Below are 24,291 nucleotides of genomic sequence, written 5' to 3'. Positions count from 1 at the left end.
AAGAAACTTGCACAACAGGTGGACAAATGTTAGATCGATGAGCTGACTTACATTGTGGGCGTCTGGACATCCGTTGACAAGAGGCAAATAATGTGCTGGTGATGTGGGCTGTCCTATTGACCATGTATTTCTTCTCATATTTAAAATCTTTAACAATCATTTTGCACCAAATCCTACTAAAAACTGTTTAATTGTGTCAAACCTTTGCCTTTGTCAAAAATATGCCAAAATATACCAGAAACCTAATTTGTTGCAAACGAGTTTATTTTGATGAAAAAACAAACAAACAATAACATCTAATCAGATCTAATGGTCAAATATAATCTGAAATTTGCTCCCCTTAGATTTTTTTTAAAGTTTAGGCTTTACGCATGACTGATCGTGTGACGAAACCGGCATGAATGTTTTTGACATTCATACAGGTGCAGCAACAATAGACATAGAGACTTTCTTCCCTAGGTAAATGCAAGTATGCTTCTTGTACATGCCATGAGGGCTGTATTTGTTATTTTGGACCAATTGCAGATTGCACAGTTTTTTATTTGTGCGGTCAACGCCCATTGCCCTAAATACATTATTTCTTGTTTGTTCTTCTAGTTTAATTTTGTGTTGAAATTCTGTTTTACAAATTTAACTATATAAAATGTTGTCAAGTGTCACCAAACTCGCACAGCATGGATTAAAGACAAGCGCTGCTCTCAACAACATTAATAAAGTAGTTGGTAAGCTCTTCCTTTTAAAAAACTCCTGCAATAAATAAAATACCAGTTTATATATTTTAAGTGATTGGTGGTGGACTCATGGGGTCCGGAATTGCACAGGTTGCTGCAACGACTGGCAACACTGTTACTGTGGTTGATTTGGATTCATCTGTTTTGGAGAAAACACAATTATCCATGAAAAAAAGTTTGGAAAGGGTTGCAAAAAAGAAGTTTGCAGATGATCAAGCTGTATGTTGCATTTTATTAGTTGCTAAAGTACACATATTTTGTTAATTTATTGACTAAGCTATAAATTTTTTTTGTAGGGTGGAAAAAAATTTATTGATGATGTTTTTGGCAAACTCTCCTTCAGCACTGATGTTATTAGTGCAAGCAAAGATAGTGACCTAGTGATTGAGGCTATTGTAGAAAATCTTAAAATTAAACAGGATTTGTTCAAATCCTTGGATGAATCTGTCTCTGAGTAAGTGGAATTTTATATTCGCAAGTGCCCAAATCAGAGTTATTTTTTGTCTAACTTTTACAGACACACAATTTTTGCTTCCAATACATCATCTCTGCCTATTCAAGAAATTGCAAAAACATGCAAGCGACAGGAAAAGTATAATTTCTTTCCATGATTTGTAACAAACCAACTAAATAAATAAAGGATTTGTGCTGCAGATTCGGAGGCGTTCACTTTTTTAATCCAGTTCCAATGATGAAGCTTGTTGAAATTGTTAAGGCACCAAAAACCAGTGATGAAACTTTTAATGCACTGATGAGTTGGGGTAAATCCCTGGGAAAAACCACAATAGCATGCAAGGTTTGGGGTTTACTTTTACTAGGCATCAGCCGAAACCAAATGTTATCTTGTAGCTGGACATCATCAAATAACAGTGTCAGACATGTTTGCAGTAACAATGGAGAGTTTATTTGTTTTTGCTTATTACTTCGACACTGGTTTGTTGACTATTATAAAATTTGTTTGAGGTAATAATATATTTTTCAGGATACACCAGGTTTTATTGTCAACCGATTGTTGGTGCCGTATTTGATGGAAGCAGTAAGGTTACATGAACGTGGTGATGGTTCAAAAGAAGATATTGATATTGGCATGAAACTTGGAGCAGGCCACCCCATGGGACCATTTGAGTTACTTGATTATGTTGGTCTTGATACATCCAAATTTATCATGGATGGTATGTCTAAAAAATTTTCAGAAAAATATGATTTATGCTGTACCTAAATTTTACATTTTTTTCTGTCACTTTTTCTGTATTGTGATTTTTGATTTTTTTTTTATCTTTTTATGATGCTTGCTAGGATAATTTGGTGTTTTTAGGTTGGAATGAATTGCAACCAGACAACCCCCTATTTCAACCCAGCGAATTACTAAATAAACTGGTTTCTGAGGGAAAATTTGGACGAAAAACTGGCTGTGGATTCTATGATTACAAGAAATAGTTTTTCTTATGCAACATGTTGATGTTAAGAAATTAATGTGTTAGTGTCTTTAATTGTTTTCAATCACTGTTCCTTCCATGTCATAAATGCCATGGTATAGAGTTTTTTTTATAATTTATTGATGGTTTCTGGTAGACAATAACTCGGATTGCTTTGATTGTAATCCTTATGTTACTGTTTATGACGCGCAATTATAGGTGTTGCAGCAAATTAAATGTTTCAAAGGCTCTTGTACACTTTATTTACAAATTTGCCGTTTTTTATTCGGGAAACCTCAGTTTATTTTTCTCAGCTTTGTCAGAACAACATAGTGGAAATATTTTTTCTGCTTTAGAGGCTTCTTTGAGGTTTTAACACGCAAAGGTGTAGGCCGCTTTAAAAGCATTCTATTTTTTACACAATGAATCCAACTCATTTGTTTGCTTATCAAGCAAATTTGCACTTCTGGCGTCGGGTAAACGATTTTGACGAACGAAAGTTAAGTACACAACCTGAAGGCATATTCGAATTTTAACGTCTTCGGTTAACTTAAAGCACTGGTTTAAACAATGACGAAACAACAATAAAATGGGTAAACAGTGAGTTTTCCGAGTTTTAAACTTGGATAGTACAAAACCACAACCATACTGAATAGAACTTTGCGGTTTCTTATTTTTGTTATTCGAAACTCGACCAATGACTCGATAGCCAATGTTTGGCCCTCACTGACCCGGCCACGCATTACTTTCATTATCATTTTTTGTGTGCAATTATTTTAATTTTAAAGAGTGGCATATAAAATATATAGAACATCGAATCGAAAAATACACCCCAGTAAATAAAAAAGAAATGTGAGTAGCACGCCACCAAGCATACAAATGTTTGCCAAGAAAAAACTCTGGGGTTCTTTTCGCAGCGTGCGTGTACCAAAAGGTTGGTATATTTTGTTGTTTTATGTTTAAAAGTCAGCTGTAAACGTTGTTTCTTTGTCGAGGTTTTCAAATCTACCAGTGTGTGCATGTTGTTAAAGACTGCAGTGTATAAATAACGACAAACTTTCGCAGGTGAACAAGATGCAGCTGTTTCTCCGATCAGATAAGTTGCACTGTGTGCAAGTTGATGAAAATGACTTGGTTTTATCCCTTGTTGAAAAAATCCAATCTCTGGAAGGACTTTCTTTTGAAGACCAGGTAGGTTATGTATTTGTTTTGGACCATTGACTTGAATTTCAGTAAAGGTTTAAAACATATTTGGCCACAAAACTAATTTGTACCACGCATGTTCTCACTTTAAGACATAAAACATATGAGTTATTGTTGGACAATAAAATAGCTCAGGGGTCACCAACGTTTACTCTAAGAGCTAGTTGGACCAATCTCTTATAGTAAATAAAAATGCTGGGAGATAAAAAGCTGATATAAAATGAACTGCCATGACAAAAAAGTTTTTTAGGCTAACAACATTCGACTTTTGTTTATTTGTTAGTTTCTTACATATTGAAACACTTGGAAAACAAGTTTATTAGGCTGTAAAAGCAAATCAATCTCCCCATGTAGCATTGATGTTCTGTTTTCTTCGGATGCTGATTTTAATTTCTTTTCTTAACGCATATTGTTAGCCAAATATTAACAAACAGGTATTGTCGTGCTAACACACATTCAAACTGAAACAGTAACCTCACTTGTGTGTTAACCTGCACTGCCAGTTTGCCTCTTTCAGACTTTACATTTCATGATATAGAGGAGGTTAATATAGCTAACTACTAGAAGCAGGTTCACTTATGTTATTGCATTGCAATTTTCATTTTCAACTATTGTGTTAGCTGCACAGAACCTATAATCAAAACATTTGATAATTTCAAAACCTGAGCCGCATCAGAGAGATTAAAGAGCCGCATGCGGAATACTATTGCACTTCCACTACGTTGTATATTTTTTTTGCCTAATGCTGGTTTGTTCAACTGTTTAGTTAAGAAACAATGCTTTAAACTCATTCAATTTCCACACTTGTTAGTTAGTTGATCCAACATGTGAAATTTTAAAAATGGCTTTTCTATGAAATTGCAGTACATGATCCAAGATTCATTCTTTGTTGGTTGGTGCATTGTAAAATATTTTAATTGATTTTGCAAAGTTAGTTGGATTCACCCCTTGGCCCCAACATATTGTTTACCTTTAGTTCAGTAATACAACCCCTAATGTGCTGGAATTTTAAACAATTGTGTGTAGGGTGTTCTTGTTTGTTTTCAAAAATTTTAGCCCTGATGGCTCAGACAGTTACAGATTATACAAAATGTTTTTTGCTGTGTTTTAAAAAAAATCTGCTACAAAGAAAATGTTGACTATTGGACCTTATTACTTTATTAGCCCTTAGAATAAACTGTATTAAAATTTTTAGAAAAAAATCCACACTGCCCTGGTGGAAAAATGCGGTAGTGTTCTACTGGTTAATGTTTTTTTATTGTGTATTGTTGTTACACTGCTTGTATCTGTAATATGGTTCATATCATAAACATGTCTGCCAGCATCTTTTGCCTACTGTAAAGGTAATTGTTCTCCTAAAGAGGTTGCTTGTGCCTTAAGGATTTTTTTCATACATTTTAAACTTGTATTTTCGCAAGAACAATGATACTTATCTGGTTCAAAACCATCTTGTTTTCAGAGCTCAGCTGTACCACTAGTGCAGTGGTTTCCAAACTTTTTTCTTTTAAGGCGCATTTTAGAAAAAATAAAGATTATTTGGCGCACTTCGAACATTTGAATAAAAAATATATTGACAAAGGCACTAACTATGAGGTCATAAAGCCTCTATACAGGTCACTCACATAGTTAAATAGCCTAGTTGAACATCTCAGAGACGTGGAGCATGTTGGCCTAGTGGTCTAAGCACCTGGCACTACAACTCTACTTGATTAATTTTAATTTCAATATTTTTTGCGGCACACCTAATGACATCTCGCGGCACACCGGCGCATAGTTTGGGAACCACTGCACTGGTGTATAAGATTATTTGATTTATTTGTCGCCAGGTTCTGAGTTACCATGGAACTGTCTTGGAGGTGGAACAAACCATTGCTGGTGCAGGAATTTCTGATCTTGCTACTATTGACATCTTGGGCAGGCTTCATGGAGGTTAATTCCAATCCTGTTAAAAAAGATAATGTTTTAACTCACATTTAAACAGCCACTTTTGTGCAACAGGTAAAGTCCACGGATCTCTTGCCCGTGCTGGTAAGGTGAAAGGTCAAACCCCAAAGGTAGGTGACACATTCTATGTGAATGCTTCTTTTAATGTGTACGTGGCATTTATTCAACGTTTTTTCTACAGGTTGATGCCCAGGAAAAAAAGAAAAAGAAGACCGGTCGAGCCATGCGCAGGATGCAATACAATCGTCGCTTTGTCAACGTTGTACAAACCTTTGGCAGAAGACGAGGACCCAATTCCAACTCTTAAACAGCTTGATCAGTGTGTAAAAATTGTGGAAATAAAGTCCACCACATATTTGTATATTTTTACTTGATCAGTCCTAGCAGTTTTCGTATGCATATCACATACAACTGACAAAAAACTAGTAAGATGGTTCGTAACCTCTGCAATGGCATAACTATGCAGTGTAGCAAAACATTACCTGCAACAACATATGCCCAAAACAGCATCTCAGACCAGAGTAAAAAAATTATTTAAAAACCATTACCCTAACTGGAGTACCTCCAACTGTCAGCACCTTCAAATTTTTTGTAGTTGATTTCTGTTGTTGAAACTGCATTACCATGTGGTAACATGCTGCATCTCATACAACCACCCCAAGATATGCTAAAATACTTGTTCACAGGAACTGTGCTATTTACAGTCTTATGTCCTAAGCAATGGAATTGAATTGCAAGCAGGAACAACCATACGATTAGTTTAATTGGGGCTAATTTCAAATAGACATGGACAACTTTTTATGTGATTGAAGAAGTTTTATTGTGGTGAAAAAACACAAGATGATGTGCAAAACATATAAGGGGAAGACCTAACAAGTTGATCAGTATAATAATAAAATGAGAACAGCTCAAGTTGAAACCTACACAGTAAATATCCATGAAGCAGCAAACAAATGCTGTACTGCCAGTTGCCATGTTAATTAAAAAAAGCACTAACATACAGTCTGGAAAATGGTGAAAATTGCACAATAAACTGCATTAACAAAGGTAGACAATGATACAAGCACAATAACAAAAATAAAAGTATCATGCTGTTATGATGTCCTAAAAAACTGCACATGTACAAATTGATTGAACTGAAAGACACATACAAAATTTCACATATGACTTATAAATACAGCAGATGCTGTGGTTGGTACAAATGTTGAAAGTGATACAAAAATTTGGTACTCCACTAAGTGGTACAGCAAGAGGCTGGCTTTAAATCTTGGCCAGCAAAAAATGTAGGTTTGTTTCTGTCTGCATCGAGGTCTTTTACAATTCCTTCATCTTCGCTGTTTTCATCTTCAGACGATGATGAAAGATGAAGGGTCTGGATTAAATATTTACATAAATACAAACATTTAATAGTAAAAATAAAGGCCCAAATAGACGTAAAACGCGACATGCTTTATATTTCAACTGCTCATGCCATCATCAGTGATATGAAGGCGACATCAGTTGTACCCGTTTCTACACACTTGAGTCACATGAAGGAATGATAAAAAGGTGCAAAACAAGCCTTAACGATAGATAAAAACGGTGCGCATAAGACATTTGATTTGACACAAAAGTTTATCTTGTTGACCTAGATATATATACAGGGAGAAAAAAACATTTTGTGTCGGTTGTTTTTATAACACTAAACACTCTAATGGTGGTTTCAAGCCAGAGTAACACAAGTTTGCTATTTTATATGTCATAATAATATGGAAAACTTAAATTTATTGGGTTATTTTCAAACTCTTAGCGGGCTTGCCAAAAAAGTAGGGTTTTAACAAGCTAATTAAAACTTTCTCCACCAAAAGGCTGCTTCTGTGAGTACAGTTTCTTATGTGTGGAATTAAAATTTCCAGTTCTTGCTGGTCATTGAATAAAGTCTTGAATTAATATGTCATAATAGCAAATACTTTGTGGTTGGTGTTTAAAAATTCCTCCTTGTTAGCTTCAAGAACACATCTTGCCATTTCAGTGAAGACTTCTGTTACATTGGAATCGGTGTATGCACTTGCTTCCAAAAATGACATGCCAAATTCATCAGCCAACTGTAAAATATACCAAGTTAAACCTATAAAATATACAATTACAATGTCAATAGTGCACAGTCACTGTACCTTGGCACCTTCTTCTGTGGAAACTGCCCTTCCATCTTCTCTGTCACTTTTATTGCCCACTAGGATGGTTTTAACTTTTTCGTCCCCATACTGAATTAAGAGTAAAATATTGTCAACTTTATGCATATTATAAAACAGTTGAAATTAACCTACCTCTGAAACGTCACTAGTCCATTTTCTAATGTTTAGAAAAGAAGCTTCATTTGTGATGTCGTATGTCAATATTATTCCCTAAAACCAATAGATTTTTTGAACCGTTTTTAAGATCTTTAAATGCAAAATGTTATGATGTAGCTATACTGGGCATCTTTTTTCAATGTTTGTTGTGAATTTTGCACATGAGCACACCACATATTTACAGCTTGACAAAGCAACCCAAATCAGCAAAACAGTGCAATTATTATTTGTATCAATGCATTATGGGGTTGACAATGCATCTATCTGTTTAATTTAAGAGTGTTATAAAAACCAGGTACATATATTTCAAGGTAATTGAACTCCATTCAATCAAAAAGTTATTATATTGCATAATGAATTGCAGACAATAGCCACCAGAAAATGTAAAAAATGTTCTGGTAAGTGGCGTAGTTTGTTAATCAGAAGAAAAATCATGGCAATGAGTTATTACTATTCACTGCATTGAAATTTGCTTTAGTAAAGTTGCATTGATTAGTACAAAGCAATGGGGATAGAATTCCATCAGGATACAAACTAAAATCTGGCAGTATTTATAAAATTAAATATGCCCTTGCAGAACAAAAAATGAAGTGTATAAATTTCATGCAATATTTTACCAAAATAGTAGTATCAATGCCACCGCAAGAATTTCTAATCAAAAAGTTTTGGAGAAATTTAGAGGATGAAAACTTTAACATTAGAATATTATGAACATTTGGTATTCTTTAATTGTTCCAGGCATTTACTCACCTGCCCTTTTCTGTAATATTGTCTTGTAATTGTGCGATATCTTTCTTGTCCAGCTGTGTCCCTTTATCAAAAACAAAAAAAACTTCTGTAAGCTTCTTAATATTTGTGAGCTACATTTGTTAATTGCATTTCACACACCAAATTTGTATTCGTACTCGTACTCCATTGATATTGATTGTTTTCATCTTAAAGTCGATTCCTGCATAAGAAATATGAGCTAAGTAGGAAAAAAGTGAATGGGTAAATCATTGCTTACCAATGGTACAAACATGGTTATATCGAAACTCTTCATCACAGAAACGGTGCAGCAAACATGTTTTTCCGACCCCTGTATCACCAAGAATCATAATTCGAAATAACACATCATAATCTTTGTCCATTTTTTGTAGCATTAACGAGTATGTGCTTCTATGCAAAAAGAAGTACCGACCAGGTAATGTTAAACCAATGGTAAACAAAAATTAATATAACTTTGATTCTATTTGAATAAGAAACTGAAACAGCTAATTACTAAGGTTGTATAAAGGTGGATGACTTTAGTTAGGCTTATTACTTTGCAGTCTATCATGTTACCACAAACAGTTTTATTAATTTACACTGGTAGTCGCCTCCTAACAGCTACGATTAAAGGGCTTACTAAATACTGAACACTAAACTATTTGTTTGACAATAAAGTTTTTTCGAACCCACCTTTTGACAACAAAATACTAAACCGGTCAAGCGTGGCAGTCACGTTTCAGTGCTTCGTCACGCTCCATTGCATAAATTCTCGCGCCAACACAAAACCGGAATTTCTCAGAATTACACACGATTGTATTGGCTTTTTGACTGTACTGCTGTAAATAAGTTGTTTAAATAAATTTACTTTCAATCACAGTTAAAGTTACGTTTTAACTATTCATTCCATGGAATTTGGCCAAAGTTTAGTAGTTTTTCTAAAATGTGTTTATATGGTAACAAAAAAAATCAATAGCCTAATATGTGCTTTGAAAAGATTAGAATATATGGCATAACTATTGGCAAAACATTTATTGCTTAATTACAAAAAAATATTGCATAATTGCAAAATAATAAACATTTGATAAAGCCTTTTTGTAATTTTTGAAAAACTTTGCATTTAAATTATGTGTTATTAGCAAACGTATAATAGTTATGTTTTTTGTCCCTCCAAACTTAGTTTGTGGTAAATATTTGTTTAGAACCTAAAACACAAAAAATGCTATCACAAAATCATTTGCCAGTCACTTGATTTTAACTGATTCATTCTCAAATTTAAACCTAAATTGCAGTTTTGTTGACAAAAAAAACACAATATATTCGTAATAGTTTACTGTCATAATGGCAAAAGTATATGAAGCCTTCGAAACTAATTCTAGTTTTGTAAACATTGTTTATGCATACTTCCCAGAGAAAGTTACTTGTCAACATTATGGTTGTGAGCTAATAAATACGGCAAAAATTTTTTAAATTTTTACTGTATATTACTGTGCCTAAATATTTTTTAATTCTTCTAGGTAATTTTATTTCACTTTTGAAATCCTGTGTGTGTAATTAGATACTTGGATTGTTTTACAAAGGGTTTGTTTGAAGGGAGAATGTCTGAAGGTGAATTGTTTTCTGACATTGAAAGTTGTTTGGGTGATGAACATCGATTTAAAGATAAAGTTCGTGATGTAGTTCAAGACCTAGAACAATGTTACAGAGCACTGGAGGTTGTATTTCAAGGAATGCATCGAAAGAAAAACAAGACAAGCATTTGCTCTGAGGGTCGAATTGTGTTAGACGATGCTAAAAATAAATACAAACAATTGATTGATTTATTGAGTGACAAACAATACTACAGATATCTTCATCTATGGCAAGGAGTTACTGGAAAACTTTCCTATGCATCATGTCTAATTGTATACTTGGAATCAAATCAACTTGCAACCAGAGAAACTGTTGCTGAAATGCTTGGCATTAAAGCAAACGCTGAGAATGGTTTTCATCTTTGTTTAGACGACTACCTATGTGGTCTCCTTTTTCTGGCTGGTGAACTAAGTAGATGGTCAGTAAACTGTGTTACAATTGGTGATACCACAGAGCCACTTCGTATCTTTGAATTTGTTGGCAAAATTGACTCTGGGTTTAGATTGCTCAATTTGAAAAATGATTTTCTCAGAAAAAGATATGATGGATTGAAATATGACATGAAACGAATCGAACAAGTTGTATATGACTTACGTATAAGAGGAATAAACAAGTAAATATGTCCACCAAAAATTATGTTTTTTGTCATACTATGCAAAAACCAGGTTAGCAACAAGAAGAGTACTCTTTGGCAAATGACAAGTGAAACAATTTAAATACCAGCCTAAAACAGTAAGTGGCATTTCACACACAAATTTATGTACATGTTATTGCATAGAACAATTACAGTGTATTAATGTGATTAAAAATGCACATTGATCTTGTAACTATGTGACATAATTATAAGTACTAAAAATTGTTTAATATTTTGGGTGGGACCATTCAATGCTTATTAGTAGAAGCAGTTGACTTATTTTCCGTTTCAACAGATCCGATGACAAACTTTAACTTCTCCATAGAAATGTTTGCCCCACAAATAACAATGGCTACATTTTTTCCGATGTAATCCTTTTTACATTTTAAAAACCCTGCCACAGCAACACCTGCTGATCCTTCTACCATCTTGTGGTGCTTTTCTAAAATCATGTACACTGCTTTTGCGATTTCTTCCTCTGACACTTGCACCCACTTGTCAACAAACTTCTGACACAGTGGTAAAGTAATCGATCCTTCTTCTACCCCTCCTGCTGTTCCATCCGAGAGCGTGTCCAATGATTCAATGAAAATAATTTCCCCTGCTTTGACACACTCTTGCATAACAGCTGAGTTACTCGGTGAACATCCAACAATTTCAATAGAGCTATTTTGGTGTTTAGCATAAGCCCCGATTCCTGAAATTAAGCCACCACCACCCACTGAAACAAATATTGCATCCACATTAGGGAGATCCTCCACAATTTCTTTTCCAACAGTACCCTGCCCATAAACTATTTCCAGATCTGCATACGGTGAGATGTACACAGCATCATTTGCCTCTGCCATTTTTCTTGCTTGCTTTTCTGTGTCCAGACAATCATCTCCATATTTTTTTACTTCAATATCATACAGTTTCAAATAGCTCTCCTTTGCTTCTGAAATGTAGTTGGGAACATATACCGTGCCTTTCTGCTTTAGTTTGGAGAGAGCCAATGCACACGCCATTGCATGATTTCCACTAGAAGCTGTCACATAGTTCTGTTTACTTTTTGCATTATTTGAGCAAATTCCAAGTTTATTGAAAGCACCCCTGGCTTTGAATGAGCCAGTTACTTGTTCACATTCCAGTTTTAGATGCACATTGCATTCTGTTTGGTTTGATAAGATAAGGGAGTGTTCCAAAGGGGTCCGGTTAATATGGGGTAATATACGAGCATGAGCTTCATTAATCGACTTACACAGTTCACTTGTGTGGGGCACGGTCATTTTGCTGTTTTATATCTACAAAACACACATATAAACATGAAGCAATTATTCTGCAAGTGAAACCTTAGCAAAACGAAATTCACAGAAAATTATAAGATTGTAGGTTAAATCTGTTTTTATTACAAACCGATAGTTAGTGCATGGCTGCATGCCAATAGGAAATCCGGCATCACATCCGAGCAAAGGCGCTGCCGCCTATTGCAGCAGGAGTCGTGTGTGACGTCATAGTGACATGTAAACTCGACTAAAACGGGCAAACTAGAACCCGCAATAGATATATGTGCAGACATAATGAAACTTATAATTTACTAACGGCTAAGACAAACGTTTTGGCGACTTATTAGCCAAGGATCTCTTCACTAAAAATCGTGGCATATATTACGATTTCTATGTGTTGTTTCGATTGGATGAGCGTAAAGAGGAGCGCGAATTTTGTTTTGTTGACAAAGTTTGCTCGCGAATAAACAGAACAGGACAGAACTTTTGATGTTTTGATTGTGGAAGAAGATTCGAGTCTTTTAGGCATATTAAAAACTTACCCTAAGAGATATAGAAGCTGTTGTGTAAGCTCAGAATAGAAGTTTAGAATCTGTACCAAAATTGTTTTCCATACTATCGTCCAGCATTTTACGTTAAAATTCTTATCAGTACTATTATAATTTTACTGGTCGCACACACGCCTCTTTTAAATAGCAAATAGAGTTCAATAATGCAGGGATTGCAAGCAGAAGAAAACCTAGCTGAGGAAGAAAATATTGGCCCATTGCCAATTTCCAAGCTCGAGGTAAGTTTAAGCAATAGTTGTTTCTTTGTTTAGTTATAAACTGATTTTTGGTCCTGCACAGCAAAAAATTTTGGCTCACTAACGAGCCATTAATTGGAATTTTGGCTCATTACATGCCCATATTGTATTCACTGGATTGTGTTGAGCCAAAAATATTTGTTTTTGGCTGATGACGTAAAGCCACTTTAAATGTGAGTCAATATTTTACCTGTCATATTGGCTGACATATGAGCCACCCATATGTTAACTTCAATTTAGAATATTTATTGGTTCTCCTTGAGTTTTTGTTGTCGATATTATGGCTCAGTGCAAGACAAAAACCACTTGTTGGCTCATGTAAATCACATGATTGTATGTATTATCATTACACCTTTAATTTCACGTTTTAGCAAAATGGAATCAGTGCAAATGATATTCGCAAGCTACAAGAACATGGCTACCATTCTGTGGAGGCACTTGCTTATGCTCCCAAGAAAGAACTGGTTTCAGTAAAGGGAATAAGTGAAGCAAAAGCCGACAAGATAATTGTAAGTGCAAGAAGAATACACTTTTTAACCTACCCAGGTTCTGAATAGAACCAAATATTCCGATAGAATTTGGCATCATGCCCCTTCTGTGGTTGATATGTTAGGGCTTTTTTTTGTCTGTAACAATGCATTTCAGTTGTTTATAACCTGTCCTGCACATAATATATACCAGTAGCATGCCCTTGAGGTAAAATGTTGCCATTTGCACTGTTAAGTAAAAAATAAGCTGTGTACTTTTGTTTTAGTTGTATCTTGTATTACACACAAAATAAAATCTGAATTACACACAAAATAAAAGTCAATATTCTAAATTTATAATAACTATTCTAAAATCTCCTCTCATTCTACTTTAAGCATCTTTAATTCAAAGTCTTGTTGCAGATTGAAGCAGCAAAGCTAGTTCCCATGGGTTTCACCACAGCAACTGAGTTTCATCAACGACGATCAGAGATTATTCAAATAACCACTGGATCAAAAGAGCTCGACAAACTTTTACAGGGTAAACTATTACTGATTAGTGGTCGATTCAAATGCAGACTTGTGGTTTAATGTTTTAGGTGGCTTTGAAACTGGATCTATAACTGAAATTTTCGGTGAATTTCGAACAGGAAAGACGCAAATATGTCACACTATAGCAGCTACATGTCAGGTTAGTTTTGATTTGACTGAAAAATTTCTGTTAAAATTAAGGCACCTTCCCAAAGTAGGTGCAAAGTATGTAGTGTGTAAATTTTAAAAATTAACAAGTATATATATACAATTCGAAAAAAATCTAGCCAATGCAATAAAACAAAGTATGGCAATTGAAGACCTTTGTTTTCCAATGCATGTAACATGTTTGTCTTACATTATTTCACTAGCTGCCAATTGAGCAAGGCGGGGGTGAAGGGAAGTGCATGTACATCGACACCGAAGGGACATTTCGTCCAGAACGCCTTCTTGCTGTTGCGGAGAAATATGGTTTGAATGGAGCAGATGTTTTAGACAATGTAGCTTATGCCAGGGCTTACAACACTGATCACCAATCTCAACTTCTGATGCAGGCTGCTGCAATGATGTCTGAAACAAGGTTTAATTGTTTTTTTTGTTTTTTTATCTGTTTTTTCATTTTACAAAGAAGCAAATGTGTATGCAAAGTACTGCAACAAGAATAGACTCAAAAAGTAGGCTGTTTAAAAGCAATACTGCCATAGATCTTGTAAGTAGTGTAAGTAATAGCTGAAATGTTTTACCAACCACCATGCCCTGATGATTACAATATGGTTTGTTTTAATGTCTGCACTAAAATGCAAGCAGTAAATACAAGCTTCCTGACAACTTCATTTTATTTGAAACAGGTTATATATTTTTTAAATCATACTTTCAAAAATACACAATACACTTTTTTGTGGTTCTTGCAGGTATGCAATTTTGATAGTGGACAGTGCAACTGCTTTGTATCGAACAGACTACAGCGGCAGAGGGGAGTTATCTGCAAGACAAATGCACTTGGCACGCTTTTTAAGGACTTTACTTCGCCTAGCTGATGAGGTAAAAACTGATATATGTAAGTTAAATTCCTTTTCTATTTTGGTTTGTCTATTTAATTACAGTTTGGAGTGGCGGTCATCATTACAAACCAGGTAGTAGCGCAGGTGGATGGAAGTGCCATGTTCTGTGCTGACCCAAAGAAACCAATCGGCGGCAACATAATGGCCCACGCATCCACAACACGATTGTATCTACGAAAAGGTCGTGGCGAAACAAGGATATGTAAAATTTATGACTCTCCCTGTTTACCAGAAGCTGAAGCAATGTTTTCAATAAATGCTGATGGAATTGGAGATGCTAAAGATTAAACACAATGTTTTAACTTTCGTTGCGCCAACCTTCGAAACAACGACAAAAAAATTCGTGTCGGGAATGATGAATCTCCTTCGAAGCTAGTTTGATCTTTTTTCTAAGTTTCTATTTTGGGTGGAAAATATTGAAACAGAAGGTTGTGCTGGCAGAGTTTAAGATTCAGAAATATGTTAACAAATCTTTTCGACTTCGAAACCAGTGTGTTTGTTTCTGTGCCATGTGTGTTTATGACTTTGACTTGTAACAGCTTTTCCTTCTTAACCTTTGTTGTTTTTGTATGTGGCATTTTTACACTGGATGCAATGTTTTGCCCATTTCTCATCTGGTCAAATGCATTCAAGCTTTTAAATTCTGTTTTATGTTTGCCATGCTGCCACACAATGAAATAAGCTACATTTCATTACACTCACATATTTTATTCACCTAAGTTTTGTGCAATGGAGAAATCAGATGAATCTACTATTTGGAAAACTAGCTTGATCAGAATTTAGAAACAAAACTGCTGCTGTATTGTAGATAAATGTTTATATTTTGAACTCCGAAGATTTACAAGTCAATGGGGGACAATACATTTTTACATTGCTTTTATGAATCTCAACCCAAGTGTGGACATAATTTAATGCACAAGGAGTTAGTGCAATGAACTTGACTGGCAGGTAGTTTTTCATTCTGTTTGCAACCACAAACAATAGTTAAAGCAGATGTATTACAATTGTTCTGGTGTAACATTAAAATAAAACGCATGTACAACCAACAAAGCACGCTAAATTTTTACTACTTCCGCAATAATGTTAACTGTGTTGTTGGGAGCAGATTCAGCCAAAATTCTGCCGTATGTTCCACCAGTTTCACCTTTTGTCAAACGACCAGGATTTATGCAAACACGACCTTGAATGAGTTTGGCAAAGCATCGGAGGTCAGATGGCATAATCAGTAAATCTGGTAACCTGTCGGATGGCATCTTGATTCTGAATTCACTGTTAATGTTGTCAAATGGAACACTTTCATGTGGTGGGTACATTGGATAGTAACTGCAAAACAAGTCATCAATAAGGACTCAAGCACAAAAATTTCATCACAATAAAAAGAAAATTGCACTGATGATGACAACAGAGATTGTCTTTAAAAATTGATTTAACAGTTTGCAAGGCCTGTGCTAATCTTTGCCAATGGCAAAAATGGAAATAAAACAATAGTGATTGTTGGTTCCCAACCTTTGCCAATGAATTCCTCCCTTAAAAATTCAAAACATTTTCATCCGTCCCCAATATACTACATAGAAGATCAGGGGCCTCCAACATGCAGCCCGCCTGCTAGATGCAGCCTCTCGAGGCAATTTTCTGTGGCCAGCGGCGTTATTAGAAAATAAAAAAGGTATTGTGGCCAAGTTTTTTTTATTATTTTACTGAACCGTCGAGTGTTTAACAAAGGAAAGTTATTGAATTTCATAAGAGTGAGAGTGTAACCACATATTTTCCTGCAACTGGTGGTGCATTCAGTATTAAGGTTTTAAAAGCATTTTCACATGTAAGGCCACACTTATTGCCCTAGAAAGGCCACATGTGACCCATGGCTTAGTTTGTAAATTGGACCGGGACAGATTTTGAGTTGGAGACGCCTGTAGTAGATGATTAATCATACAAAGATCATTTAAAATTGGGTCTCTTACTAACTTCATAGAGATATACCTAGAGCTAAAGTGCCTATTTACAAACCACATGTGCAAATTAAAGTAAATTCCTCCCCAGTTGGGAACCACTGATAATGAATTTCAGGCAATGGTCAGCTTTAAATAAAATTATGAACCTTTTTTGGCACAACACATGTTGACTTAGCCTCGATAACCTGTCAAGATCAGGGTTTGGGTTTCTTGATATTTCTTCTGCACCAAGGTGAAACAAAATGTCAGTTGATGTCGCACCAACTCTGACATTCGAAACATCAAACGTGGCTGGATCGGGCAAATGGGTCACATTCTGAAATTTAAAAATATTTTGATGACGATTCTTTGCTCTTGACCCACTTTCTGATTAAAGTCAAAAAGCACACAATTATTTGTGTGGGTTTTTGTGTAGTCGTTACCTGTTGGTTGCCATGCTGGTAAGGTGGCTGTGGGTAGCAAAAATCATGAAACACATCTCGGGTCGATGGAATGAACACAAGAGATGTAACACTGTGAAAATTAAAAAACTTTAAAACACCTTTGGGATACAATTAAAAAGCCAAACTAAAATGATGAAAATTTTCAAAACAACAAATAGCAACCAGCTTTTTTCACCTACCCCTCCAATGCTGCTTTAATCGAACTGATCCATTTCTGGCCAAACTCATCAAAGGACTGAATATCATCACTTTGTGTAACACTTGTTTGGTTGGTATCCACTATTGGTCCAACCTGATTAACATACATGACATGTTAAGCAGCCGTTAGCAGTCACAGCACAGAAATAAATATTCCTACCAAGATAGTCACATCTGGCTTGTTTTTCTGCACTGCGGATATAAAGTCCATCAAGGGCTCATAGCTTAATGAGCTTGTTGTAAAAGGTCCAGCCGCCACCATAATATGAAGTGGGTCTAAAAAGTAATGCACCATCAGTTTATAAAATGTAGCTTTTCATTGTGCACAGGTCATTAGGCTTTTTAGACAAATAAGGTTGTAGTGAGCGTTGTTGGACTATGAAAAAGGATTGCGTTTACACATTTTATAACTGAAAAAGACCCAGCTTGCTTGGCTAACCACTTGGCATTACCACACAATACATCGCATTGGTCTATAGAAGAGCACATGCTGTCCTCTGGATGTATTGCCCCCCAAATCTGCACTCTAATTATATATAGTGTCTTGAATGGTTTATTTGTTTTACAGGTAAACATGTAAAGAACTGCTTTGGATGAATTTTGACCTCTAGACCAACGCATACAATAACATCTTCATTGGGGGGATACACTATGTCTGGCAGCAACAGTGAATAAAAATGTAGTTTATTAACATTTCCCAGTAGTGTCTCTAAACAATTTATGTTTAAAGCATTTCAAAAGTCAAACCTGAAAAAGAAGGTTGCACAATATCCACATTTCCTTTTTTGCATGGAAGGGTGAAAATTTCGCTTGCAAGAAATTTGGATCCAGTTGGATTGGTGCCCTTTACTGCAACAATCTAAATGACAGCAATCACATGAAATATACATTAAAAATACATTTCAAAAGAAATAACCTGTCCAGGAAAAAGAGAATACTGCTGTAGTTGTTGTAAATCCAATATAACCTTCCTTCCAAATGAGTTTATCCTATCGCCTTCTAGTACAATAGACTGGGGGTGCAAACGCCCCCCTGTTTCGCTGGCAATTCTACCAACAGTAACCACTGGGCTTTGGCTTGCAACAGCACATGGTGAATATTGGTCGAGATGATGATGTTTCTGAAGTTCTTCTCCAACCAACTCAATTGAATCATTCAACACTAAAAATACAAGCTGGTTTAGGATGAGACGATACCAGATTTTAAAGCGAGTACTGATACCGAGTACCACATGTATATACCTTTGATACAGATTACTTAAATATAGTATTGTACTTAGTTGTATATCACTAGCTTTTATCTGTCATGGTCGGGGTACAGGTGTGCACACACACATGCCGAAGCACTTTTGATTGAAAGTAAGTCCAACACAAATATTCTATTTTTGCAATTGGTTTAATCAGTAGATTTACCATTACATTGTAAAACACGCATTTCTGCCATAAATAACAAGATATATACTTATTATGTAGCAAAAAATTGAGTTCTAGAAGTTACATTTCTTGGAGCTAATGACACTTACTATCACAAGTGTCAGCCAACTTTTGGAACATGTACTTGAATGTCTTCTGGTTTTGCAAGTTTTTTATATTTATACTAGAATTTTCTTTTTTAACTGTGCTCCATAAAGTAGGTTCCACAGTTTCTCCATGACATAAGTGTGCCACAACATCACCACTGTTCATTCGGTTGGTATATTTAGGAGAAGCACTGCAAAACACATTAACCAAATATCAATGTACAAATCAAAACATATATTATATCCGATTTCATACCTTTGCATTGATGGGGATTGAAACAAGGGATTGGAAGTAACAGATTTGTTTTTTGGGACATTGCTTTGAGGAGAAATCTAAACAAACAAGTACAGTGTTTACTTGGTCTGAATTCTTTTATAGATCACAGAAAAAGTATGATCCATAAAGTGAGTTTTTATGCAGAAATTTACAACTGTTTTCATCTTCTTTTATTGAAAGTTATATTGATTGGTTTGTCACCAAAGTGTACTTCTGTACAAAATGTAATTGTTATCCTAGTTTAAAACCTTTAACTTAACCAGTGGTTTTTAACTGCATGTCTTAAAAGCGCACTTGCTTTTTTTGCAATGTTAAATAATCATGTCTGATTGCATCCTGCATGCTTGTGATAAATCATTATTTGGGCCAAAGATGTTTTCACTTTCCTGGGTCAGAAAATACTCACATTGACTTGCTTGAGTTGCCTTTTGTCTGCAGGGCTGCAATAAGCTTCCAGTATGTCATGCGCAGGACTCATAAAAGCTTGAGAGACAGTTTCATGTGTATACACAGATTTGCTAGGTGTATTTTTTGGGGCTGCGAACTCCTGCTTGCATTGCTGCTGCTTGGAGCGGGACATCTTTAACTGGAAACAAAAAATAATAGTGTGAAGCTAAGGGATTAATTCAACAAATATTTTAACAATTAATGTTGATAAAAAACTTGACTTGAATAAAGTCACAGAGACAATAAAGTTTTCTGTAGCATTATTGCATTTTCTGATCAGATTGGTCTACGAGGAAACGACATGTTTTGTTTAGTTTAATGTTTTTGCACAAAGATTACAATTTTCTTAATTCACTAACCCTTGTTTTGGCAAGCCAGTTGTTCTGCACAATTAAAACTAAGTTTGTCACACTCAGACTTTAGACACTAACCACTAAAAAATGAGAATGACTACAACTATTGTTACATGTTTAATGTTAAATGATATTTTACATATGCTACAGTTTGTAACCTCTTTTTGAAATTGGTCAACATGTATTGCTTCCATTTCGCATTGTTGATTCCTACTCTGATACGCAAGCCATTCGTTGACAAGAGAATCAGCATCCATGTTAAACAGAATCGCCATATCAATCACTGTAATGTATTGCAAAATGTTAAAAGGGATTTCTTTTAGTATTGTGTTTTTTTCCACATCAATGATAAGAAAAGCACTTGTCAAATGTTTAAGGCCTTCATGTGCAGTTTGTGCACAATATCACATAATAAAATGTTTTTTAAAAGGAAACAGAATTGTACCAGCAGGGTCAATGACAAAGTCAATGTGTTGATGGTCTTGCTCTGTAATGCTATGCTATTCTATATCAATATGGTTTTTGAAACACGATTAAAAACTTACATTGATTGGTAATATCTTCATCTTCTAGTGTGATGTCAAAAACTTGAAAGCTGTCCACAATATCCTCAGCGGTAATTGTCATTTTGTAAGTTTTCCTAGCCGTAAGTATATACTCAGTATACTGAGAGAACAATAAATTTGTTCAACGCATGTGAAGAGTTCTAAAAGTGAAGTCCACAAATTTACCAAGTCTAGCCGTTTATTTTCTCAAAGTATAATCTCGTTTTTACGCCAGTTGCGTGATTCTGATGTTAAATCACTGCTGCTTCGCCAATTAATATTACTTAATTTAACAGCAACATAAAAAAAAACTAATGAAAATATTTATGTTTGTGTGAGAAATTTTCGCGCCAAACTCTAGCTAACTTCCGCTTGGTGTAGCAAAGATTACAGTGCAATACAAATTACACTAGCAATTTTTTACGTAATGGGAACTGGAAAAATATAATAACCTGTTGACTGCTGTAATCTACATAATTTTTGTGAAAATATAATATGTCGACTTGTGAAACTGTGTTAAGGACGCTATCACTTAAATTCCTTGTATTGATATTTAAACGAAAATAAAAAAAGGCTTTCTAATGTCTAATTTTCAATTTAAAACGAATTAAATGATTTCATTTTTATTCCATTATTTTCTTCTAAAACTATTTTTTAATCATATTTATTTTACTTTATAAAGGATGGAAATTGATTTGACCAATCAGAACATCTGAATTTCCCGGCAATGTACCAATGCTAACTGTACCAAAATCGTGAAAACTTTGCAATCCCATGTTGTTTTTGAAAATTCAGTAGCGGCGGCTTTTATTGTAGAGAAGTTTATGTTTTCAGAGTATAAGTGATCTAAGCAGAATTATGGTAGAACCAGCCAACTACCAACCCCTTTCAGGCGAAATACCAAGTAATGTCAATGTCCAAGAATATTTTTTACAAGGAAGCATCCTTGATGCAAATGCTGACAAACTAAAACAGAGACTTCAAGGTGATTGTTTATTCTACTCTTTTATTTGTTCGACAGACAACTTACATTCAACATCTTTCACAATGATAAGATAATTAATAGAATCATGATTAAAATATTATAAGTTGTTTAAATACCTTTTTTGTAAATTGTCACTTTATAGCAAATACATTCGTAAAATGCCTAAATAATTTGATTGCAATATATACATGTGATAAACTGTTGCAAGCTGTATTTTTTTGCTTGTGATATTTTTTACACAAATATTATAACCCTGGCGAGGCTTAACCTACATTGTGAAATCTCTCTTTATATGGATCAAGCTGTATGCAAATTAAAAAAAAACACCATAGAGATCAAAATGTTTAAAGTGGGTCCAGAATAATATTTCTCAATTTTCATCTGTTTTGCATGTAGGTCTGTGTGACAATGTTCCACCAGAACCATTTACTGATCATGAGCAGATATATTTTCTGAAAAATGCAACTTCTATGCTTCCGATCATAGTAAAAGCCTGCAAGTCTCTCGTAAAACCAAGTACGCCATGGTAAGTGCTCAAAATGGATTTGTATTTTTCATAACTTTAAATGAAAAGTTTTCAGACACTGTGTGTTGAAAGTTTTATTATTATATGGTGGTTTTAAGACTTGCTGTTTTAATTTTGTAATACTGCATACTGTTTTAAACAATAAATTAATCCCAGTAAAATAGAATACAGCTGATTGTGTCAGTTTATAACATTTATGAAAATGAAACAAATCTTCAAATCTACAAAACATATTTATAAGCTTAATTATGTTAATGTGTTTTCCATACTTGTTTATGTGCATACAATAACTTTAAACCTCTTTTGCAGGCAAATAAAGTATGTTGGTGCAACAGAAGTTGGTGAGCATAACAAACCAACAATGATAAGAAGTTGTGTAACGGTTGCCGTTTCCAATGATCCAGCACAATTTCTCGATAACTTGGGATTCTCGTAAGTATTTTGTCAAACTGACAAATACATCAATACACTTCTACATGTTCTTTTACACTACAGGTTACAGAGTGAAGTGATTCTTAAAGGGTATTTTTACAGAAAGGGAAGATTAAAAATTACAGTTTCAAAGATTTCTGTGCCGGTGAGAATTTGACTTTCATTTTTATCAACACTCAACATCAGAAGTCTGTACTAACGTGGTTATACTCATACTTGGACCATTTTGTGTTTAGCCCACAGCAACTTGTGACACTTCGAAGTTAGAGGCGAGTGCTAGTTCTCATCTGGTCGAAGTAAACACGACAGCTTCACCCAGGGATGAAACAGCAGGAGATGAAGTGAAAAACTTTTGTCAACTTTTGAGGCCGGCTATTGTGTTAAACAAAGTTGACCATCGGTGAGTGAGATAAGCTCTGTGAACACACTGGGGATCACTATAAGCAACATTAGATGTGCACACTGTGGGAACACACCATTTTTCGTCTAATATGAATTTATGTGTGTCTGGGCATCTACACAGGCATCCAGAGTACAAGGAGGGCCATTGTGGGCATATTTTCGTACATGAGAAACATGTTAATTTGAAAATCACTCTGCACAAAAAGCCTAAACTGGTTGCGTTTGACGTGTAGTTTACAAGCAATTAGTGATGGGACGAGTACCGGATACTCAGTATCGAACGATTTCAGTGGTATCGATACTCATACTCGGTATCGAAATATTTTGTCTCAGTTTTCGATACCAACGTGCGAGCCGATTTACACCATAACAATACGGGTAACTTTATGCCAATATTTGCTTCGGACAGCACAAAATTGGAAAAAAATTTGCTCCAGTTTACGTAAGCTTATATCTTTTTCGCTATCACGTGGAGATTACATTTTTCGGCATGTGTGAGTGCACGCCTATACCCCGACCATGGCAGATAAATTAGCCAGTGATATACACCTCAGACAACACTACACTTAAGTACTCGGTAATCGTACTCGGTAATCGGTATCGAAGGTATATACATGTGGTACTCGTACTCGGTATCGGTACTCGCTTCAAAACCTGGTATCGTCCCATCACTACAAGCAATGCATTGTAAGTTTCTACAGCTCATGAACAACCACTGCATTTTAAATGGGGATCCCCCCAAACAGATCAACTTTTTCTTTGTAGCTAATGTTAGTGTTAATTTCAAAATAGTTGTCTCAGCAACTAAACAAAAGTAGATAATATTGCCTGTCATTCGTAAAATAAGCTTTATTGTGCATTTGTCTTTCGCAAAATTCTTACATAAAGATAGTAACCGTCCCCTTTATTGACCTCGAAATCTTTTGTTGCAGAAAGCTTCAACAATGGCAGTAAATGACGTCACAATGATGTGAGATGCAATGGAAACTTCATCGAAATTAACTGTGTATTTTCTAAAAAAAGTGTTTTCTACGAAGAAGGAGTTTCTGGAACAGATTGTTTGTGGCAAAAAATACGATATGTGTTATGTCATGGTTCGCATAAATGCAAAGATTTGGTTAAAACGTTTGTTTAGTTTTGTATTAAAAAAAATTCGGTTGTCCTTATTTTGTGATCCATGGCGATGGCAACCCCTACTGGCCGAACATTTCGTTTGTTTTAATTCCATATGTCAGTGTTTCAATTCACAAACAGGCTAATTAAGTTAGAACTCTTTGCCAAGAAACAGTAATTTTGACATTTTGGAAAAACGCCTCACTACAAGAAAATATATTTTTACACTGTTTTAGCTTTGTATCACTGTGCAGGTTTACTACTGCACAAATAAAATCACAGTATCCGAATCTAAACAAGACACGTGAATAAAAGTGACCACTGGGTGTCGGAG

At 35.0% G+C, this 24,291-nt stretch overlaps 8 protein-coding genes across 8 annotated transcripts; 5 read left to right on the top strand and 3 right to left on the bottom strand.

Annotated features, from left to right (window-relative positions):
- Nucleotides 1–382: 382 nt before the first annotated feature.
- On the top strand, nucleotides 383–2,431 carry LOC145239410 (hydroxyacyl-coenzyme A dehydrogenase, mitochondrial-like). Its single transcript, XM_080102727.1, has 8 exons — nucleotides 383–459; nucleotides 655–722; nucleotides 784–950; nucleotides 1,028–1,185; nucleotides 1,249–1,323; nucleotides 1,386–1,527; nucleotides 1,714–1,903; nucleotides 2,047–2,431. The coding sequence occupies exons 1-8, from the start codon at nucleotides 398–400 to the stop codon at nucleotides 2,166–2,168; spliced, it is 984 nt and encodes a 327-aa protein (XP_079958853.1). The 5' UTR covers nucleotides 383–397; the 3' UTR covers nucleotides 2,169–2,431.
- A 572-nt stretch (nucleotides 2,432–3,003) lies between these two features.
- Nucleotides 3,004–5,648, top strand: LOC145239414 (ubiquitin-like FUBI-ribosomal protein eS30 fusion protein). Its single transcript, XM_080102730.1, has 5 exons — nucleotides 3,004–3,080; nucleotides 3,212–3,337; nucleotides 5,176–5,278; nucleotides 5,348–5,403; nucleotides 5,475–5,648. The coding sequence occupies exons 2-5, from the start codon at nucleotides 3,221–3,223 to the stop codon at nucleotides 5,598–5,600; spliced, it is 402 nt and encodes a 133-aa protein (XP_079958856.1). The 5' UTR covers nucleotides 3,004–3,080; nucleotides 3,212–3,220; the 3' UTR covers nucleotides 5,601–5,648.
- A 440-nt stretch (nucleotides 5,649–6,088) lies between these two features.
- Nucleotides 6,089–8,988, bottom strand: LOC145239412 (ras-related protein Rab-15-like). Its single transcript, XM_080102728.1, has 7 exons — nucleotides 8,630–8,988; nucleotides 8,512–8,572; nucleotides 8,374–8,434; nucleotides 7,600–7,677; nucleotides 7,447–7,536; nucleotides 7,243–7,377; nucleotides 6,089–6,665 (listed from the first exon to the last, which is right to left on the bottom strand). The coding sequence occupies exons 1-7, from the start codon at nucleotides 8,763–8,765 to the stop codon at nucleotides 6,528–6,530; spliced, it is 699 nt and encodes a 232-aa protein (XP_079958854.1). The 5' UTR covers nucleotides 8,766–8,988; the 3' UTR covers nucleotides 6,089–6,527.
- Nucleotides 8,989–9,648: 660 nt separating this feature from the next.
- On the top strand, nucleotides 9,649–10,704 carry LOC145239413 (translin-like). The gene has a single exon (XM_080102729.1). The coding sequence runs from the start codon at nucleotides 9,969–9,971 to the stop codon at nucleotides 10,617–10,619; it is 651 nt and encodes a 216-aa protein (XP_079958855.1). The 5' UTR covers nucleotides 9,649–9,968; the 3' UTR covers nucleotides 10,620–10,704.
- LOC145239408 (L-threonine ammonia-lyase-like) lies at nucleotides 10,621–11,984 on the bottom strand. Its single transcript, XM_080102725.1, has one exon. The coding sequence runs from the start codon at nucleotides 11,902–11,904 to the stop codon at nucleotides 10,885–10,887; it is 1,020 nt and encodes a 339-aa protein (XP_079958851.1). The 5' UTR covers nucleotides 11,905–11,984; the 3' UTR covers nucleotides 10,621–10,884.
- Nucleotides 11,985–12,473: 489 nt separating this feature from the next.
- LOC145239409 (DNA repair protein RAD51 homolog 1) lies at nucleotides 12,474–15,479 on the top strand. The gene is made up of 7 exons (XM_080102726.1): nucleotides 12,474–12,688; nucleotides 13,078–13,215; nucleotides 13,597–13,714; nucleotides 13,773–13,864; nucleotides 14,076–14,284; nucleotides 14,616–14,745; nucleotides 14,808–15,479. The coding sequence occupies exons 1-7, from the start codon at nucleotides 12,614–12,616 to the stop codon at nucleotides 15,051–15,053; spliced, it is 1,008 nt and encodes a 335-aa protein (XP_079958852.1). The 5' UTR covers nucleotides 12,474–12,613; the 3' UTR covers nucleotides 15,054–15,479.
- Nucleotides 15,480–15,744: 265 nt separating this feature from the next.
- Nucleotides 15,745–20,799, bottom strand: LOC145239406 (DNA polymerase alpha subunit B-like). Its single transcript, XM_080102722.1, has 13 exons — nucleotides 20,686–20,799; nucleotides 20,500–20,620; nucleotides 20,113–20,237; nucleotides 19,561–19,740; nucleotides 19,134–19,210; nucleotides 18,881–19,068; nucleotides 18,275–18,519; nucleotides 18,106–18,217; nucleotides 17,519–17,634; nucleotides 17,340–17,452; nucleotides 17,140–17,230; nucleotides 16,864–17,033; nucleotides 15,745–16,088 (listed from the first exon to the last, which is right to left on the bottom strand). Exons 2-13 carry the CDS (start codon nucleotides 20,579–20,581, stop codon nucleotides 15,821–15,823), a joined length of 1,767 nt encoding a protein of 588 aa, XP_079958848.1. The 5' UTR covers nucleotides 20,582–20,620; nucleotides 20,686–20,799; the 3' UTR covers nucleotides 15,745–15,820.
- A 404-nt stretch (nucleotides 20,800–21,203) lies between these two features.
- LOC145237851 (mediator of RNA polymerase II transcription subunit 18-like) lies at nucleotides 21,204–24,010 on the top strand. Its single transcript, XM_080100839.1, has 6 exons — nucleotides 21,204–21,484; nucleotides 21,881–22,010; nucleotides 22,320–22,442; nucleotides 22,506–22,587; nucleotides 22,679–22,842; nucleotides 23,777–24,010. The coding sequence occupies exons 1-6, from the start codon at nucleotides 21,358–21,360 to the stop codon at nucleotides 23,796–23,798; spliced, it is 648 nt and encodes a 215-aa protein (XP_079956965.1). The 5' UTR covers nucleotides 21,204–21,357; the 3' UTR covers nucleotides 23,799–24,010.
- Nucleotides 24,011–24,291: the final 281 nt, after the last annotated feature.

The sequence above is a fragment of the Phallusia mammillata genome, chromosome 7 (assembly GCF_965637545.1).
Source record: "Phallusia mammillata chromosome 7, kaPhaMamm4.hap1.1, whole genome shotgun sequence".
NCBI lineage: Eukaryota > Metazoa > Chordata > Ascidiacea > Phlebobranchia > Ascidiidae > Phallusia > Phallusia mammillata.
This window is presented reverse-complemented; position numbering and strand designations above follow the sequence as displayed.

Excerpts from the sequence above, each read along its gene's own strand:
- LOC145239410 (XM_080102727.1), top strand. The coding sequence starts at position 398 with ATGAATGTTTTTGACATTCATACAGGTGCAGCAACAATAGACATAGAG. Across the intron at positions 460-654 it reads ATAGAGACTTTCTTCCCTAG|TGTCACCAAACTCGCACAGC; the intron begins GTAAATGCAAGT and ends AATGTTGTCAAG. Across the intron at positions 1,186-1,248 it reads TTGGATGAATCTGTCTCTGA|ACACACAATTTTTGCTTCCA; the intron begins GTAAGTGGAATT and ends TAACTTTTACAG.
- LOC145239414 (XM_080102730.1), top strand. The coding sequence starts at position 3,221 with ATGCAGCTGTTTCTCCGATCAGATAAGTTGCACTGTGTGCAAGTTGAT. Across the intron at positions 3,338-5,175 it reads GACTTTCTTTTGAAGACCAG|GTTCTGAGTTACCATGGAAC; the intron begins GTAGGTTATGTA and ends ATTTGTCGCCAG. Across the intron at positions 5,404-5,474 it reads TGAAAGGTCAAACCCCAAAG|GTTGATGCCCAGGAAAAAAA; the intron begins GTAGGTGACACA and ends TTTTTTCTACAG.
- LOC145239412 (XM_080102728.1), bottom strand. The coding sequence starts at position 8,765 with ATGCTACAAAAAATGGACAAAGATTATGATGTGTTATTTCGAATTATG. Across the intron at positions 8,435-8,511 it reads CGAGTACGAATACAAATTTG|GGACACAGCTGGACAAGAAA; the intron begins GTGTGTGAAATG and ends TTTTTGATAAAG. Across the intron at positions 7,678-8,373 it reads AATATTACAGAAAAGGGCAG|GGAATAATATTGACATACGA; the intron begins GTGAGTAAATGC and ends TATTGGTTTTAG.
- LOC145239413 (XM_080102729.1), top strand. The coding sequence starts at position 9,969 with ATGTCTGAAGGTGAATTGTTTTCTGACATTGAAAGTTGTTTGGGTGAT.
- LOC145239408 (XM_080102725.1), bottom strand. The coding sequence starts at position 11,904 with ATGACCGTGCCCCACACAAGTGAACTGTGTAAGTCGATTAATGAAGCT.
- LOC145239409 (XM_080102726.1), top strand. The coding sequence starts at position 12,614 with ATGCAGGGATTGCAAGCAGAAGAAAACCTAGCTGAGGAAGAAAATATT. Across the intron at positions 13,715-13,772 it reads GCTCGACAAACTTTTACAGG|GTGGCTTTGAAACTGGATCT; the intron begins GTAAACTATTAC and ends TTAATGTTTTAG. Across the intron at positions 13,865-14,075 it reads CTATAGCAGCTACATGTCAG|CTGCCAATTGAGCAAGGCGG; the intron begins GTTAGTTTTGAT and ends TTATTTCACTAG.
- LOC145239406 (XM_080102722.1), bottom strand. The coding sequence starts at position 20,581 with ATGACAATTACCGCTGAGGATATTGTGGACAGCTTTCAAGTTTTTGAC. Across the intron at positions 20,238-20,499 it reads TGAAGATATTACCAATCAAT|TGATTGATATGGCGATTCTG; the intron begins GTAAGTTTTTAA and ends AATACATTACAG. Across the intron at positions 17,453-17,518 it reads AGCCAGATGTGACTATCTTG|GTTGGACCAATAGTGGATAC; the intron begins GTAGGAATATTT and ends TATGTTAATCAG.
- LOC145237851 (XM_080100839.1), top strand. The coding sequence starts at position 21,358 with ATGGTAGAACCAGCCAACTACCAACCCCTTTCAGGCGAAATACCAAGT. Across the intron at positions 21,485-21,880 it reads ACTAAAACAGAGACTTCAAG|GTCTGTGTGACAATGTTCCA; the intron begins GTGATTGTTTAT and ends TTTTGCATGTAG. Across the intron at positions 22,011-22,319 it reads GTAAAACCAAGTACGCCATG|GCAAATAAAGTATGTTGGTG; the intron begins GTAAGTGCTCAA and ends CCTCTTTTGCAG.